This window comes from Strongylocentrotus purpuratus, unplaced genomic scaffold (genome assembly GCF_000002235.5).
Source record: "Strongylocentrotus purpuratus isolate Spur 01 unplaced genomic scaffold, Spur_5.0 spur5_scaffold_21, whole genome shotgun sequence".
Classification (NCBI taxonomy): domain Eukaryota; kingdom Metazoa; phylum Echinodermata; class Echinoidea; order Camarodonta; family Strongylocentrotidae; genus Strongylocentrotus; species Strongylocentrotus purpuratus.
In genome coordinates this window covers 38,864,247-38,877,396 of record NW_022145607.1, presented here as the reverse complement: position 1 = coordinate 38,877,396, position 13,150 = coordinate 38,864,247, and the positions used below count along the sequence as shown (strand labels likewise).

General features: G+C 37.5%; 1 protein-coding gene across 1 annotated transcript; it reads right to left on the bottom strand.

The window, feature by feature from the left end:
- Positions 1-5,079: 5,079 nt before the first annotated feature.
- On the bottom strand, positions 5,080-11,612 carry LOC115928071 (cytochrome P450 2U1-like). Its single transcript, XM_030994744.1, has 4 exons — positions 11,319-11,612; positions 9,942-10,127; positions 8,014-8,220; positions 5,080-5,985 (listed from the first exon to the last, which is right to left on the bottom strand). Exons 1-4 carry the CDS (start codon positions 11,512-11,514, stop codon positions 5,807-5,809), a joined length of 768 nt encoding a protein of 255 aa, XP_030850604.1. The 5' UTR covers positions 11,515-11,612; the 3' UTR covers positions 5,080-5,806.
- Between the last annotated feature and the right edge of the window lie 1,538 nt (positions 11,613-13,150).

Here is a 13,150-nt window from a genome sequence, read left to right as displayed (position 1 = left end):
TTCAGAGGGTGTGAGTCGGTGTCAAAGACTGCTGAAGTATCTCTTGGGGTTAACGTTGACACGGTGTCATTAGAGGGTCTTGCCGCCGAAGTACGATGCATAGTTTCCAACTCCATAGGTCGAACAACTGGCTCTTCTCATGTGAAGGTACTGCCTATAGATATGTCGAGTCACCTGACCACACCATTAAGACAAATGATTACAGCACCCTTGGTCTGTCCAAGTGACATAAAACTGAGTATAGCAGTGCTTACGCCTAATATGACAGACTTTGGAAGTACAGGAGTTAAGGTTCGTTGCACGGTAGATAATCTCAAAGGATACGATGATGTTCAGATTTACTGGTATCTTAATGAGAACAAGTTGACAAGGGAGAATGACAGCTTCCAGAAACAACGCCTGTCATCTTTTACGTCAGAGGTTACTTTTTTTTATTTGCACCTGGATAATCACGTAAAAGGTCTTTATTGCTTGGTAGATGTTTGCAACAGTACGTACATATCATCTTCAATTAACCTAACAGAATGTTTCACGAATCAGCAATCAAGTGAGGATATAGTTTCTTCCCCTCCACAAAGAGCAAAGGGGATTACAGATGTTCGACTGGCACCAACTACTCCAACCCTACCAATTAACAAAACTATGCCTATGCTACCCATATCAGCTCAATCAAGCCACACGGCAATATGGAAAATAATTACAATGACATTTTTTGGTATCTTAGGGATCTTAGTCATCATGGCTTGTATAGTCGGTCTCATTTCATACACCATCTACAGACATTTTAAGCTTGCACAATTGAAGCACATAAAAGTAGACACCGCATACCAGGATAATGAAAGTGATATTGGTATAGATCCTTATCCTCTGTACGATGTTCATGTGAACCCTTCTTCAAAATTACGCAACCCCACGTCTCATCCAAACATCACCAAAGAGCAACCAATTTGCCGCGATCATTCTCCTGAGCCTAGTGACAACTATTGTAGTTACTCAAGCGCTTCATCCAACAGTTCAAGTGATGTATATTTGGACCCAAATGATGGCAGTGTCCCCATTGAGATACAGTCAGATGGTGAAAACGATTATGAGCAGCCTCACAGTGTGTAAGAGTATGAAAGAGTTGTTCAGATTAATCAACAGATTTCCTGAACTAACTGAGGAAGGTAAACTGATTCACGTCCCTAATATCATGAATATCGTCCTTCCGATTAATAATGTCATCTTTTCTGTATATAGGCATATACTGTAGGCATAGAAGAAATGTGTTGTGTTGTGTTCGTGTTTAAACGATGTAAAATTTGAAAATAATTTCGTAATAATAACTTAATCTAAGGAATACGTACTTTGCATTAAAATGTGTAAGCATAAAATGAGCATAGTCATATATTTCATTCAGTTTTCTTGTTATGTTTGCTCTCTGCATGTGTTAGTCGTCACATCCTTTACATTTAAAAGTGGGTTTTTTTTTTTTTAAATTTTCAGAATCGTCAATTTCAAATTGATGTAAATGTTTGTTTTCCTAAGTGATATTATACAAAAAATTGTTTGTCTACAGTCTGTCCACGGAATCGTGAAGAGATCGGTGCAGAATTTGAATCTGTTCATTTTGAAAAATTGCTTAATTTACTTACAAATATGTTTCACAAGAATCAATGTTGTTAATGTTGCTTTCCACTATAATGGTACATTGCTTTTTACTGTAATTTAATACTCTACCATTGTCAATGATTTGTTTTGTTTAACTCTTTAATCGATGAAAAAATGTTAACAGTATATGAACAGATATTTGTCTGGAAACTATATATTATAATAATTGTTTAGGAAAGGATATGGTAATTGATTACGCACTTAAATCTTAAGTCAAGTATAGATTAATTTTTAGCATGTTCTGTTTCGTTTCAATTCGACAACTTTTAATGTTGTCGTTCTCTTGGTCACAAACCTCCTTACCGTTTTATTTTGTATGTAGACAATATTATATGAACATCATTAAAGCTTCTGTTTTCATCATCATATTGCAACTATGTGTATTTAATTTGTTTTCCTGCATGATAATATGTGAAAGGACACTTCATGTTATGATGTTATTAATATAATAATGTTTCGTCATCACACGAGTTTTTCATAATGAAGATCAACACAATTAAATTCATCTCTTGTCAAATCATTCAATAACTCTTTATATGTCACACAGATATTCTCCATCTGCCACATTGTATGTATCATGAGATTGAAATCACAAAGGCTTCAATATTGTGTAACTGCTTCCAGTGCAACATTGATACATACCAGGGGCGGTATTCTGAACCCTGTGTTATCTCTATTAATACTGTTGTATCTTTGGAGATAAGATAAAGTTGGTATTCTGAACACTGTTGTAAGTTTTGTGTTATCTTTTGTTGTATCTTTTCTCTCATCTCATTGGCCGCGCCTGCGCTCATAGTTTGGTGCGCTTGTAAGTGTGCGTATTATTAATAAAGTGGCGTTTAATCCTCATTTACATATGCGCACGAGAGATAATATGTCGAGATAATTGGTATTCTGAAAGTTGTTGTATCTTTTATCTTATCTTATCTTGCATGGTATTTACAACAATATTTACAACAGGTAGGGGGTTGTTGTATCTTTCGTGGTGACATAATGGCGGCAATATTTCTTGCCCAGAACCGACTTCGTGTCAATAGACGACTTAGAAGAAGATTTTGTGTTGACCGGAAACTTCACAGATGAGAACTTTCTAAGAAATTAAATGCTAGGATATGACGATTTTAATGCTCTCATCTTAACCAATATAGTGAAAGCGTGACTTGTCTTCATGATCCACATTCAACAGCGTATAATGATGACGCGCGTAATAAGCGCTCAAATAACTAGTTACGCCCAAGATTAGTATGCGCTAGGTGCATCTTCAGATATGGCATAAAGTATTCCTATTGGTTGGCCTACTTATCATGCTTATATAAAACAGATTTTGATTGGTAGGGTCCATACAAAAGGGCGTGTCAACAGTGGTCAAAGATAAGATAGAGGCGGTCCTTCAAGAGATAACACAGGGATAAAATGATGTTCAGAATACCAACTTACAACAATATTAGCGCTGTGTTATCTCTGGAAGATACAACAAAAGATAACACAAAACTTACAACAATGTTCAGAATACCACCCCAGTGTTAAGGACCTATCATGAGGCTTTTCAAAACCGAAAATGAGTAATTTGGTAAAGCAATCCTCTCCTCAACTGGTGCCTATATATTGTTTAGTGAAAAAATGCACTTCTGGCAAATGAGCGGGGCCAATAAAGCAACCGAAGTGTTAAGGAAAAAATACATTCGCCTTCGCTCTTGCAAATTGATATTTGTCCCCCCAAAACACAGGTAGCTATTATTAAAGTTAAAATATTGTGTGCTTAAACTGCTGCGTCTTTCATACATTACCCTTGTATATGTCTGTGTATGAGGAGGGGCGTCTGTGTGTGTGGATGGAGGGGGGGGGGGGCTTCTGTGTGAGTGTATGGATCGAACAATTGCCTATATCACAAAGTAGCGCTGGGCCCCCTGTCGGCAGTGCTCAGACAAAATGAAATAATCGCTATTCGTTCGATAATGCTTTATAGAATAGTCGATGTTCGTTCATTATGTTTCTCCTCTTCTTATTTTTCATTGATTTCCTTTCCTTTCTATAGTATCGTACTCGAATATTTCAGAGGTATAATGTCATTTTGTGAATTCCCCTCAAGCTACATTCATTTAGTGGCACGTGCATCCAGCTTAACGTGTATACTCATGGACGTAAATCTACAATTGATACCTATTGTTCAGGGGGGGGGGGGTGATCTATTCATTCATCCCCCCTGAACAACAGGTATTACGTAAGGATTTTACGCCCATGTATATACTACCCTAACCCTACCTCGTCGAAATTTTTGAACTACCCGTTTGCATAACTTTTGGCATTTAGAATCTTCTCGCCAAATTGCAGAATAAAAAGTCCTCTTTAATATTCTTCTTCCCTTTCTTCTTTGTTTTTCTTTTTCCTCTTCTTCTAATCCTTCTCCATTATCTTTTTCCCAGCATCCCCCATACACAAATGGTGAAGTACAGTTTTATGATTTGTTTGTTTTCTTCTAAATGTAACACTTAATTGATAACAGTATTAACAGGCCGGTTCAAACTTCACAGTTCAAGTTTTATTTTATCATCATCATATAAAAATTTTCATCAAGGAAAAAACAAACATTATTATGCATTGCTAATCGAGTGTGACTTGTACGGAAAAGTTAGAAAACAAATAAAACAGTGATGCAGAACTAAAAGCCCATGGGTATAAAGTTGAATAGGTGAAAGGTTAGTGATAATGATACAGATAAAGCCTATAGCAAGGAGAGGGCGTTCGTCGTGAAACACTAGCTGAGGTATTGAATCTAAGAGCGTTGTTCTGAACAAGGTATTAGTTATAACTTCAAGTATTCTAGGAATCACTATGCTAGCTAGACTTGCTTTTCATTTTGCATTAACATACAAACTGACTATTTTTTCCTTTTAGAAGAGTATTGAAAAAAGGTCAGAATGTTTCTCGTTCGCAGATAAATTTTGTCCTATTAGACTTCAGTATTTACTAAAAAGACAACAACGAATTTTGCAAAATTGCGATGACAAATGGTATTTACTAAGCGATGATTCTGTGACACGGTGAAAGAGAAGTATAAAATATGTTCTACTTGACGATGCCATTATACAAGTGGGTAAAAAAAAACATGACATATTTTAATCTTACTAAACTAACCATAATCATGATAATGATTTTCATGATGATGATACTGCAACTATAACTACTACTACTACTGCTGATAACAATGACATTTACAATAATAATGATAATAAGCATTTCTATAGCGCCTTTTCTTAAGGCAGATACAAAGCTCTTCGGAAAAGTTAAAAATTACAAATACAAGAGATTGGTTTGCAGAATAAAAACATACTCACACCCAACACAAATGTTGGTATCAATATAGCAATTGCAAATGGCACATAACTAATGACAAATATAACAACATAAATACAAAATATACAACTAAATATATCAGTAAGACCTAAAGCTGAAAAGCAAAGCAAAAGTGATATAATCATGTGTTTTAGGTGTTTTTAAACGTTTTCTACTGAATGAGCATCTTTCATTAAGAAGGCCTAAATATGACATGAAACTCCATTTTACACAACGTGTCCTTTCCGACTTTTCAGCCAGAGGGCGCCAATTGATTAGTGTTCAGCAAAACTGATGTCAAAGTAAACTATCAGAAACAGACCCCTCCATGGCCCCGTCTTATAACGAGTTGCGATTGATCCTAATTAACCTCAATTCCTATAATCGAACGCAAGTTTGCAGTCTTCTATATCGTTTGTAAATTGTGATTAATCGCAACTGTTTATAAGATTGGGCTCTGAAAATGGCGGCTTTGCACGGTTTGCAAACATTGATGGTCTGTACGCACTAATTGGTTTGTTTAGATTGCTTTACCTGTTTTTTCGTGGATGAATAGCCTAGTTCTTAATGTACGACGTTTTTGTGTGGTTGAATGTCCGTGTTCAAATGGCGTAATAGAAACAACGCTTCGTTTACAATGGACCTGATGATGCTGATAGTGCAGTCATTGACGCGCCACATGTGGGTGACATCATACAAAACGTAAATTTGTGCAAACATTGTTTGAATGAATAGCGTATGCTGTCATTTCTACTTGGCCTCAGCTTTTTTTTTAAATGCAGCGTGCGCTTTGAAAGGAAAGAAATACTGTTGATCAGGCAGGCTATCGCTCCGTCAGCTGCATCTCAAATGGCATGGGCACAAAGGCCAGTCCACCCCTTGCGTCAATGGTGACGGAGTCGGGTCCGTTTGGTGCCCTTGCGTTGAAGCGATGAATGAGGTTTGTGATAAAGACAAAGCGTTCCATAAGAGCCATGTCCATGCCAACGCATTGTCGTCGGCCTGGGTAATAAAACAGAAAACACATGCCCATGACTACAAATAAAAAAGAAAGACACTTAAAGGGACAAATAACCTGAAAAAATCATTTGTGTATACCTAGAATGTATACAAAAGGCAACCTCAAAACATTTTACCTGGCATTCTACAGGAAAACGATGGAGTATGAAGAAAATAAAGGATGATATAACATTTTATTTAAACTCGTATAAGGCTCGCACGGAACCCAAGTCGGACATATTCTGTGTGAGTGCGTGCGTGTGCGTAGGGTTCCCACTTAGCCGAGTTGGAGCCTCGAGTTGTGGCGAGCTGGCGTGAGCTTATGGCAAGCCGTTTTATCATTAAAACATATTTCTTGATATCAAGAATTCAATTCTTGATATCAAGAAATCAATTCTTGATATCAAGAAATCAGTTCTGTATATCAAAAAATAATTTTGCGTTGTAAAGCAATGGTAATTCTTGATATCAAGAATTGAATTCGTGATATCAAGAATTCGATTTCGTGATATCAAGAATTGAATTCTTGATATCAAGAAATATGTTTTAATGATCAAACGGCTTGCCATAAGCTCGCGCCAGCTCGCCACAACTCGAGGCTTCAACTCGGCTAAGTGGGAACCCTGCTTTAACTATTCTACTCAACAAGACATTCGGACGATTTTCAATTACCTCTCTTGCGGACCCTCTTAGCTCAAACAAAATTTATATATGAAGGTCCAAGGTTTTGAAATTCTTTAAGTAATGAAATCAAAAATGCTCCATCGATTAATACTTTTAAGGAAAAAAATTGGTATTGTTTGTATTACAATCATATAAACCTAATTCAAGTATATGTCGTTGTCTGTGTTTTACTTGAATACAAGATCATTCTCCACTCGCTGACTCAAAATGTAATTTGATATATTATATTGTGCCTTCGCATGCTTATTTCCTTTCTAGTGCGCACTTTTCTTTCCTCATCTTCTTCTCAACCCCACATGCAGCTCATCAATTTGTATTATTTTCTGTACCCCCGATCTCTCACTTCTTTTTGTCATTGTCTACTCTTTGTGTTTTCTATCTTTGAAATGTAAAGCATTGTCTTGTTCCTTTCTTGTCTCTGTTGGCATCCCCCTTTTTCTTTCCCCTATTTTGTAGTTCCTTTTGTAGTTACGGATTAGTCAATTCAATTACTCATTATTCTTAATTATCATTTGAAGTGTTCACACTTATACAAGCATTGCTTTTTAGTGATCCCTCTGTTTCCAACATGTATTTTTTAAATTTGTTTTAAATGCTTATAATTGATTTGTAATGTTTTGTTGGAGCATGAAAAAATTAAAATTGAAATTGTCCCTGAGAATTCATTTATTTTTTAAGCTCATATTTTGAAAACAGTATAGCCAAATGGTGCCCCTTAGATAAAGGAAAAACATATTTTGGGTGATTGGTACATTTTAAAAACGTACACTGTTCACCGGAGTGTTGGCTCGGTCAGTAGAGCGTCCGCCTCACAACCGGGATGTCGTGGGTTCGAACCCCCGCCGCGTCATACCAAAAGACGTTAAAAGATGGGAGTTGTTGTTACCTTGTTTGGCGTTCAACAATAAGGGATAGAGCAACGTCGATCTGGCGCTGCTCAGGGGCTGCCGGGCTCACGATCAATTGGGCAAAAAGAATTTCCGTTTCGGTTTAATAAAATTTGGAGTAGACTTTTAGGCTATTATTATTATTATTATTACTATTATTACAATGATAAAACAATCGAAGAAGAAAAATATAAATAACAAAACAATCAGGGGAAGAGTAATAGGGGTAAAATCAATTATACCAGCGTCTTGCGAGAATATATTCAGCCTAACTTGCATACATGAGTTGATTGCTAGGTAGCACAAACACGTATTTAGGCAATTTGCATTATGACTATTGAAATACATGTACTGTACATGTTAACAACAATTATTCGTTGGTGAATGAAACAAGACACTCTAGAAAGACGTATGCATTAGAATTTGATATCATTATGAAAATGGCACTTTGATAATTTACCTATTCCAAATTGAGAATGTGCCCTTTCAATCAGCGACGTCTTTACTCTGCCTTCGTCATCGATGAATCGTGATGGATTGAACTTGTCTGGTTCAGGAAATACCTTTGGGTCGTAAAGCACAGCATAGAGGTTCGCGACGATCACGGTCCCCTTGGGAATGTCGTAGCCGCGGAGCTTCGTGTCCTCCTTCGCTCCGTGAGGAACACCTGGGAGATAGAAGGAATAGAGCGATTACGACTTTCCACAGGGAAATCTACTATCCCCTCTCCTACTCATTATTACATGAAAAACATCTTTGTCATATATTCTCCTTTTTTTTCCTTCTCAAGATAATTCCGAACAACAGATTCGTTTTACACTGTAAGGACTTTAATATAATAATTCAGATAAATCCAACCCGGGATCTAAAGTTATATTTAACAATAGCTAGAATTAAACCTCAGATTAAACCGAATTTCGGACAAAAGCGCCCCAAATGCATTGTAATACAAGTCGGGCCTATTGAATAGCAAAGCTTTTACATGACTGTGGAGGGGGTGAGTCAATACATCGTACAGCATCACTTTATTCTACTAAGATTTAATATTTCGCATGGTAACATTATTTATAAAGTGAAAAGATTATTTGTGAATAAGGGATATGGAAAACAGAAGGAATTCAATGCTCCGTTCTCCGAACTTGTCTTCGTTAAAGTTTCCTTTCAATAAACTTTTGCTTAATACGTGTCGGTAATTATGTGTCGTTCCAGTAATTTCCAAAGCAAAAAGATCGCGCCCATTCTCAAGTAAGCGCCCTAGTGTTATGTCGCCCTCTGCGATGGATTGTTTTTAATATTAAACGTATATTCAAAAGTTGGTTTTCGCCCTCTTTTGGGCGGCATCTTGTTCGAGTCAGTATTTTTCTTTTTTTTTAGCAGATGTTTCTGCATTTATTGATAAATCAAATATAAAACATTCAAATAACAATAATAGTATATAATATAATTGATTTATATCAAGAGTGACAACTTAATACACACAAAATAAAATATTTAAAAAATGCATAATTAAAAGCTTGAAAGTATGGAGGTAAGTAAAAATAATCAAGATAAATGCAGAGGCCAACTATCATAAGCAAGGAAGCTTGAGCCAATAGCAGCCGGGAATTGAGCCGGGAGTATGCATTGATAACTGTTGGTAAACCTCTAATCTACTGCGATTGGCAGCCTTTTCTTTAATGTCGAATGTCAATTTTGATTTATTTTTTCCCTAAACCCTAGTTAATAAAGTTTGACCTGCAGGATTGTTACTGTAAATGAACCATCACTTAATCAGTTTTTCAATTAAGCGTCATCATCGACAAAACGGTAGCGGGAGTGATTACTTTGCCTGTTTCACTCGATGCGTCCATTGTGTGACGTAATACTTCGTCAGCGCCTGACGCAGACTTAGACGCGTCATGTGAAAGTGATCTCTTTCAAAAATGTTAATGAAAAATGAATGTTTGAAACGCTGTCTTGCGCTGATTTCCTGTACAGCGCATGTAATAACGCAAGTGAAATGACGTCTCGTTTGCAATATGCATTTAGAGACGCATAGTAGTGGGTTCTCATGGGGAATGCGACATCATTCGCGTGTTTACTCAATAACAGGTATTGCCAATCACCAGGATAAACCTTCAGTTTTATGACCAACAGGTCTTATGTAATGTTCTGCATTTTCCACCTATCGCCTGATATGGAAAAGTCATGAGCTTACGTTTCCCTCACCCGAGGACTCTCTGAGAGGCTAGGGAGTATTTCTTGCTGGGACCACGGGTTTGGTGTGTGCGAGAGTTGTACACCCATTTATGGTATTTCCACTTAGTCTGGTGTAAGCGGATTATGACCTACTGCACACGGAAACTGACTAACATCTCCCTTCAAATTCAAGTGTAAAACGTGTATTACCTAGAGGGCCTGCGCAACCGTATCGCAAGCTCTCCGCTAAGAAGGCTTGAGTGTAAGGTAGGTTTGGTTTGTCCTCGAGAGATGGCATTCTGTCCCGTCCTATCACGTGATCAAGCTCTTCTTGTATCTTCCGCTGCTCATCCTCAAACTTCATCAAATGAATGAGTGACCACTTCAGGGTTGAAGCTGTAATGTAGAAAGGAGAGTTGACATAATGAATGATAAACATATAAACCAAATGTCATCCGAACAGTTATGTTTATTGTTATTCTGCATCTACTTCCGTGTCCGAGTCATTGTAATTCCTCATCAACGTATATTTTCTCCCTCCCCTCGGTTTCGGTTTCCAGTTCAATAGGTATAAAAGTACATACAATGATATCAAGCCATGAAAGTAATAACGGAGAAGCAACATACCGAGATATAAATGTAAATAAATTAGACAGGATTCGCAGTGATAAATGAGGGAATCTACTAAAAAGTAATTGTAATTTGCAGATTCCCTTATATAAGGAGCGGTCTATTGTGCAATTTAATTAAATGTAATAGAAATTAAAAACAAAACTCCGGGAGAGGTCAAATAACCGAAGTGCTAATAACAACAAATATTATCATATTATTTGTATCCTTCTTCTTCTTCTTCTTCTTCTTCTTCTTCTTCTTCTTCCTCTCTTCTGTCCTCCTTCTTCTACATCTCCATATCTTCAACCCCATCGTCAATCTATTCTTTTCTCTTTTTTGTTTGTTTCTCATCTTCGTGAGTTTTCGTCCCTTTTCCTTCCTCTTCTATTCCTTAAACATTTCTTCTTCCAGGCTTTAACCTTCTTGCCTAATAATCATCACCGTATTTTCACCACTGTAATCATTATCATCGTCTTCGGTATACTCGTCACAATGCCCATTATTTGGCAACTCATCCCCTAGATCATCATCTTTGTCACAATAATATTCCTCGTAATATCTTTTATCATCACCGACATGGGGGAGGGGTAAACAAAGACCAGGGGCCCGCTGCACAAAACTTAATACCATCAATGGTAACTACCATAGAAACCTTGATTTTGATTGGCCGTTGGGCCCTGTTACCATGGTGGTTGCCATTGATGGCAAAGTTACCATCAATGGTAAGTTTTATACAACGGGGCCACGTAGTCGCGTCTAGCCTCGAGTCCCATTTTAATGGCCTTGTCCTCGGCCTCTAACCAAGTCACATGTAAAAAGCCTACGAAATATCATAATATGATACCATCAACAGCATTATCATCATCACCATCGACGTCATCAGCAGTATCATCATCATCAGCATCATCCCTAACACACATCCTACAGGAGCACTACAAACAAACTAAACGCATTCTACAGTAGCACGAAACGCACCTGTCGTATCAGTACCCGCTGCAAAGACGTCAGCGATGAAATGCAGCATCTGCTGATGGTTGAAACCCGTTGGTGCCATATCTTCACCATTATTTTCCACCTTCTCCTGTTGTTTCTTATGCAACTCCAGGAGGAATGCCTCGATGAGATCTCTGGGGCTGCGGTTGGGTCGAAGACCTTCTGGTGCTCCTCGCATTCTTTGGTGAAGAGACCGTTCTCAAGATGTCGCACACAGTCCCCCAAGGCGTGGTAGCCGCTGAAGGGGACGTACTTCATCCAGCTAAGGTAGTTGACTACTCCTGTGGTGGTAAATGTAAAATTCTGAATTTATTTGACAACTTTCACAATAATTATATTCAAATGAAAAGTTAAGAATGTTCCGTAAAATGTAAAGAAGTAGTACATCACACGTTGTTTGTCAAATAGCAATTATTTTAATGTTTAATGAAGTCTTTCAAAGGTATATGTAGACATTATAAAAGAAAGACAAACATTTAATGTCATTTGATGCACATTTTCCATTAATTAAATGCTACGGCAAAAGAGACGGATTTATTTTTGTTAAAGGTACACCAATACAAAAGAAGGGGGAAACTAGATGGAATTCGACTGCGCGCAGTCGAAAATGATGCCTCCGTCATAGAGCAATTTTACAAACCGAAACGGAAGAAATTTTTCAAATTCAAGTTCAATTGTAATCCATTAACATGTTCTCAGAATATCGTGATTACAAGCAATTTCTCATATACATATATGACCCTTTGATCTTTGACCTCATGACCCTAAAATCTACTCAGTTCATTGGCTCTGCAAGATTTCCTGAGTTAAATAGTAATCCATCTGTCAGTTCTAATGAGAATGCGTCCACAAGCTATTTTTGCATACATAATGAGCCCATGACCTTTGATCTTATGAACCATTCATTGGCTCTGCAAGATACATAAATGATCTAAGTTTGGCAGGAATCCATCAATCTGTTCTAATGATAATACGATCACAAGCTATTTTTGCATACATAATGAGCCGCATGACCTTGACCTTTACCTCATGACCCCAAAATCTAATCAGTTCATCAGCTCTGCAAGATACATACATGACCAAAGTTTGGCAGGAATCCATCAATCGGTTGTTCAGATAACGCGATCACAAGCTGTTTTTGCATACATAATGAGCCCTGTGACCTTTGACCTTTGACCTCGTGACCCAAAATGTAATCAGATTGTTTTCCTATAGTGATACACACTATCACTAAGTTTGAAGTTTAAATCTCCAGTGGTTCTTGAGATATCATGATAACAATCTCAATGTATGGATTTCATAAGTTGACCTCTGTGACCCTTGACCCTTGACATACGTGCTCCAAAATCTAATCAGATCGTCTTCCTATGGTGATACATACTATCCTTAAGTTTGAAGTTTAAATCTCAAATGGTTTTTGAGATATCGCGCTAACAAACTCAATACAAGGAATTTCATAAGTTGACCTCTGTGACCTGTGACCTTTGACCTACGTACTCCAAAATCTAATCAGATCGTCTTCCTATGGTGATAAATACTATTCCCGAGTCTTAAGTTTAAATCTTAAATGGTTCTTGAGATATTGTGATAACGGTCAAACGGGACGACGGACGGACGTACGTACGGACGGACGTACGGACGGACAAACCGAAAACATGATGCCTCCGGCACCACCTTCGGTGGCGGAGGCATAAAAAGGAAGAAGGGAAGGGGAGGGGGAATACGTGAAAGATGAAATACATGAAAGATAATACTAATTTAGAACTTCCCTCAAAAACGAAAGGGCTTGATAATGTCTTTTAGTGAGAAAATAA

What these genes read in the sequence shown, in the direction of transcription:
- LOC115928071 (XM_030994744.1), bottom strand. Translation starts at nt 11,514, where the DNA reads ATGCGAGGAGCACCAGAAGGTCTTCGACCCAACCGCAGCCCCAGAGAT. An exon ending in AGCGGGTACTGATACGACAG is followed by an intron (nt 10,128 to 11,318) that starts GTGCGTTTCGTG and finishes TCTACATTACAG; the next exon opens with CTTCAACCCTGAAGTGGTCA. An exon ending in CGGTTGCGCAGGCCCTCTAG is followed by an intron (nt 8,221 to 9,941) that starts GTAATACACGTT and finishes TCTATCTCCCAG; the next exon opens with GTGTTCCTCACGGAGCGAAG.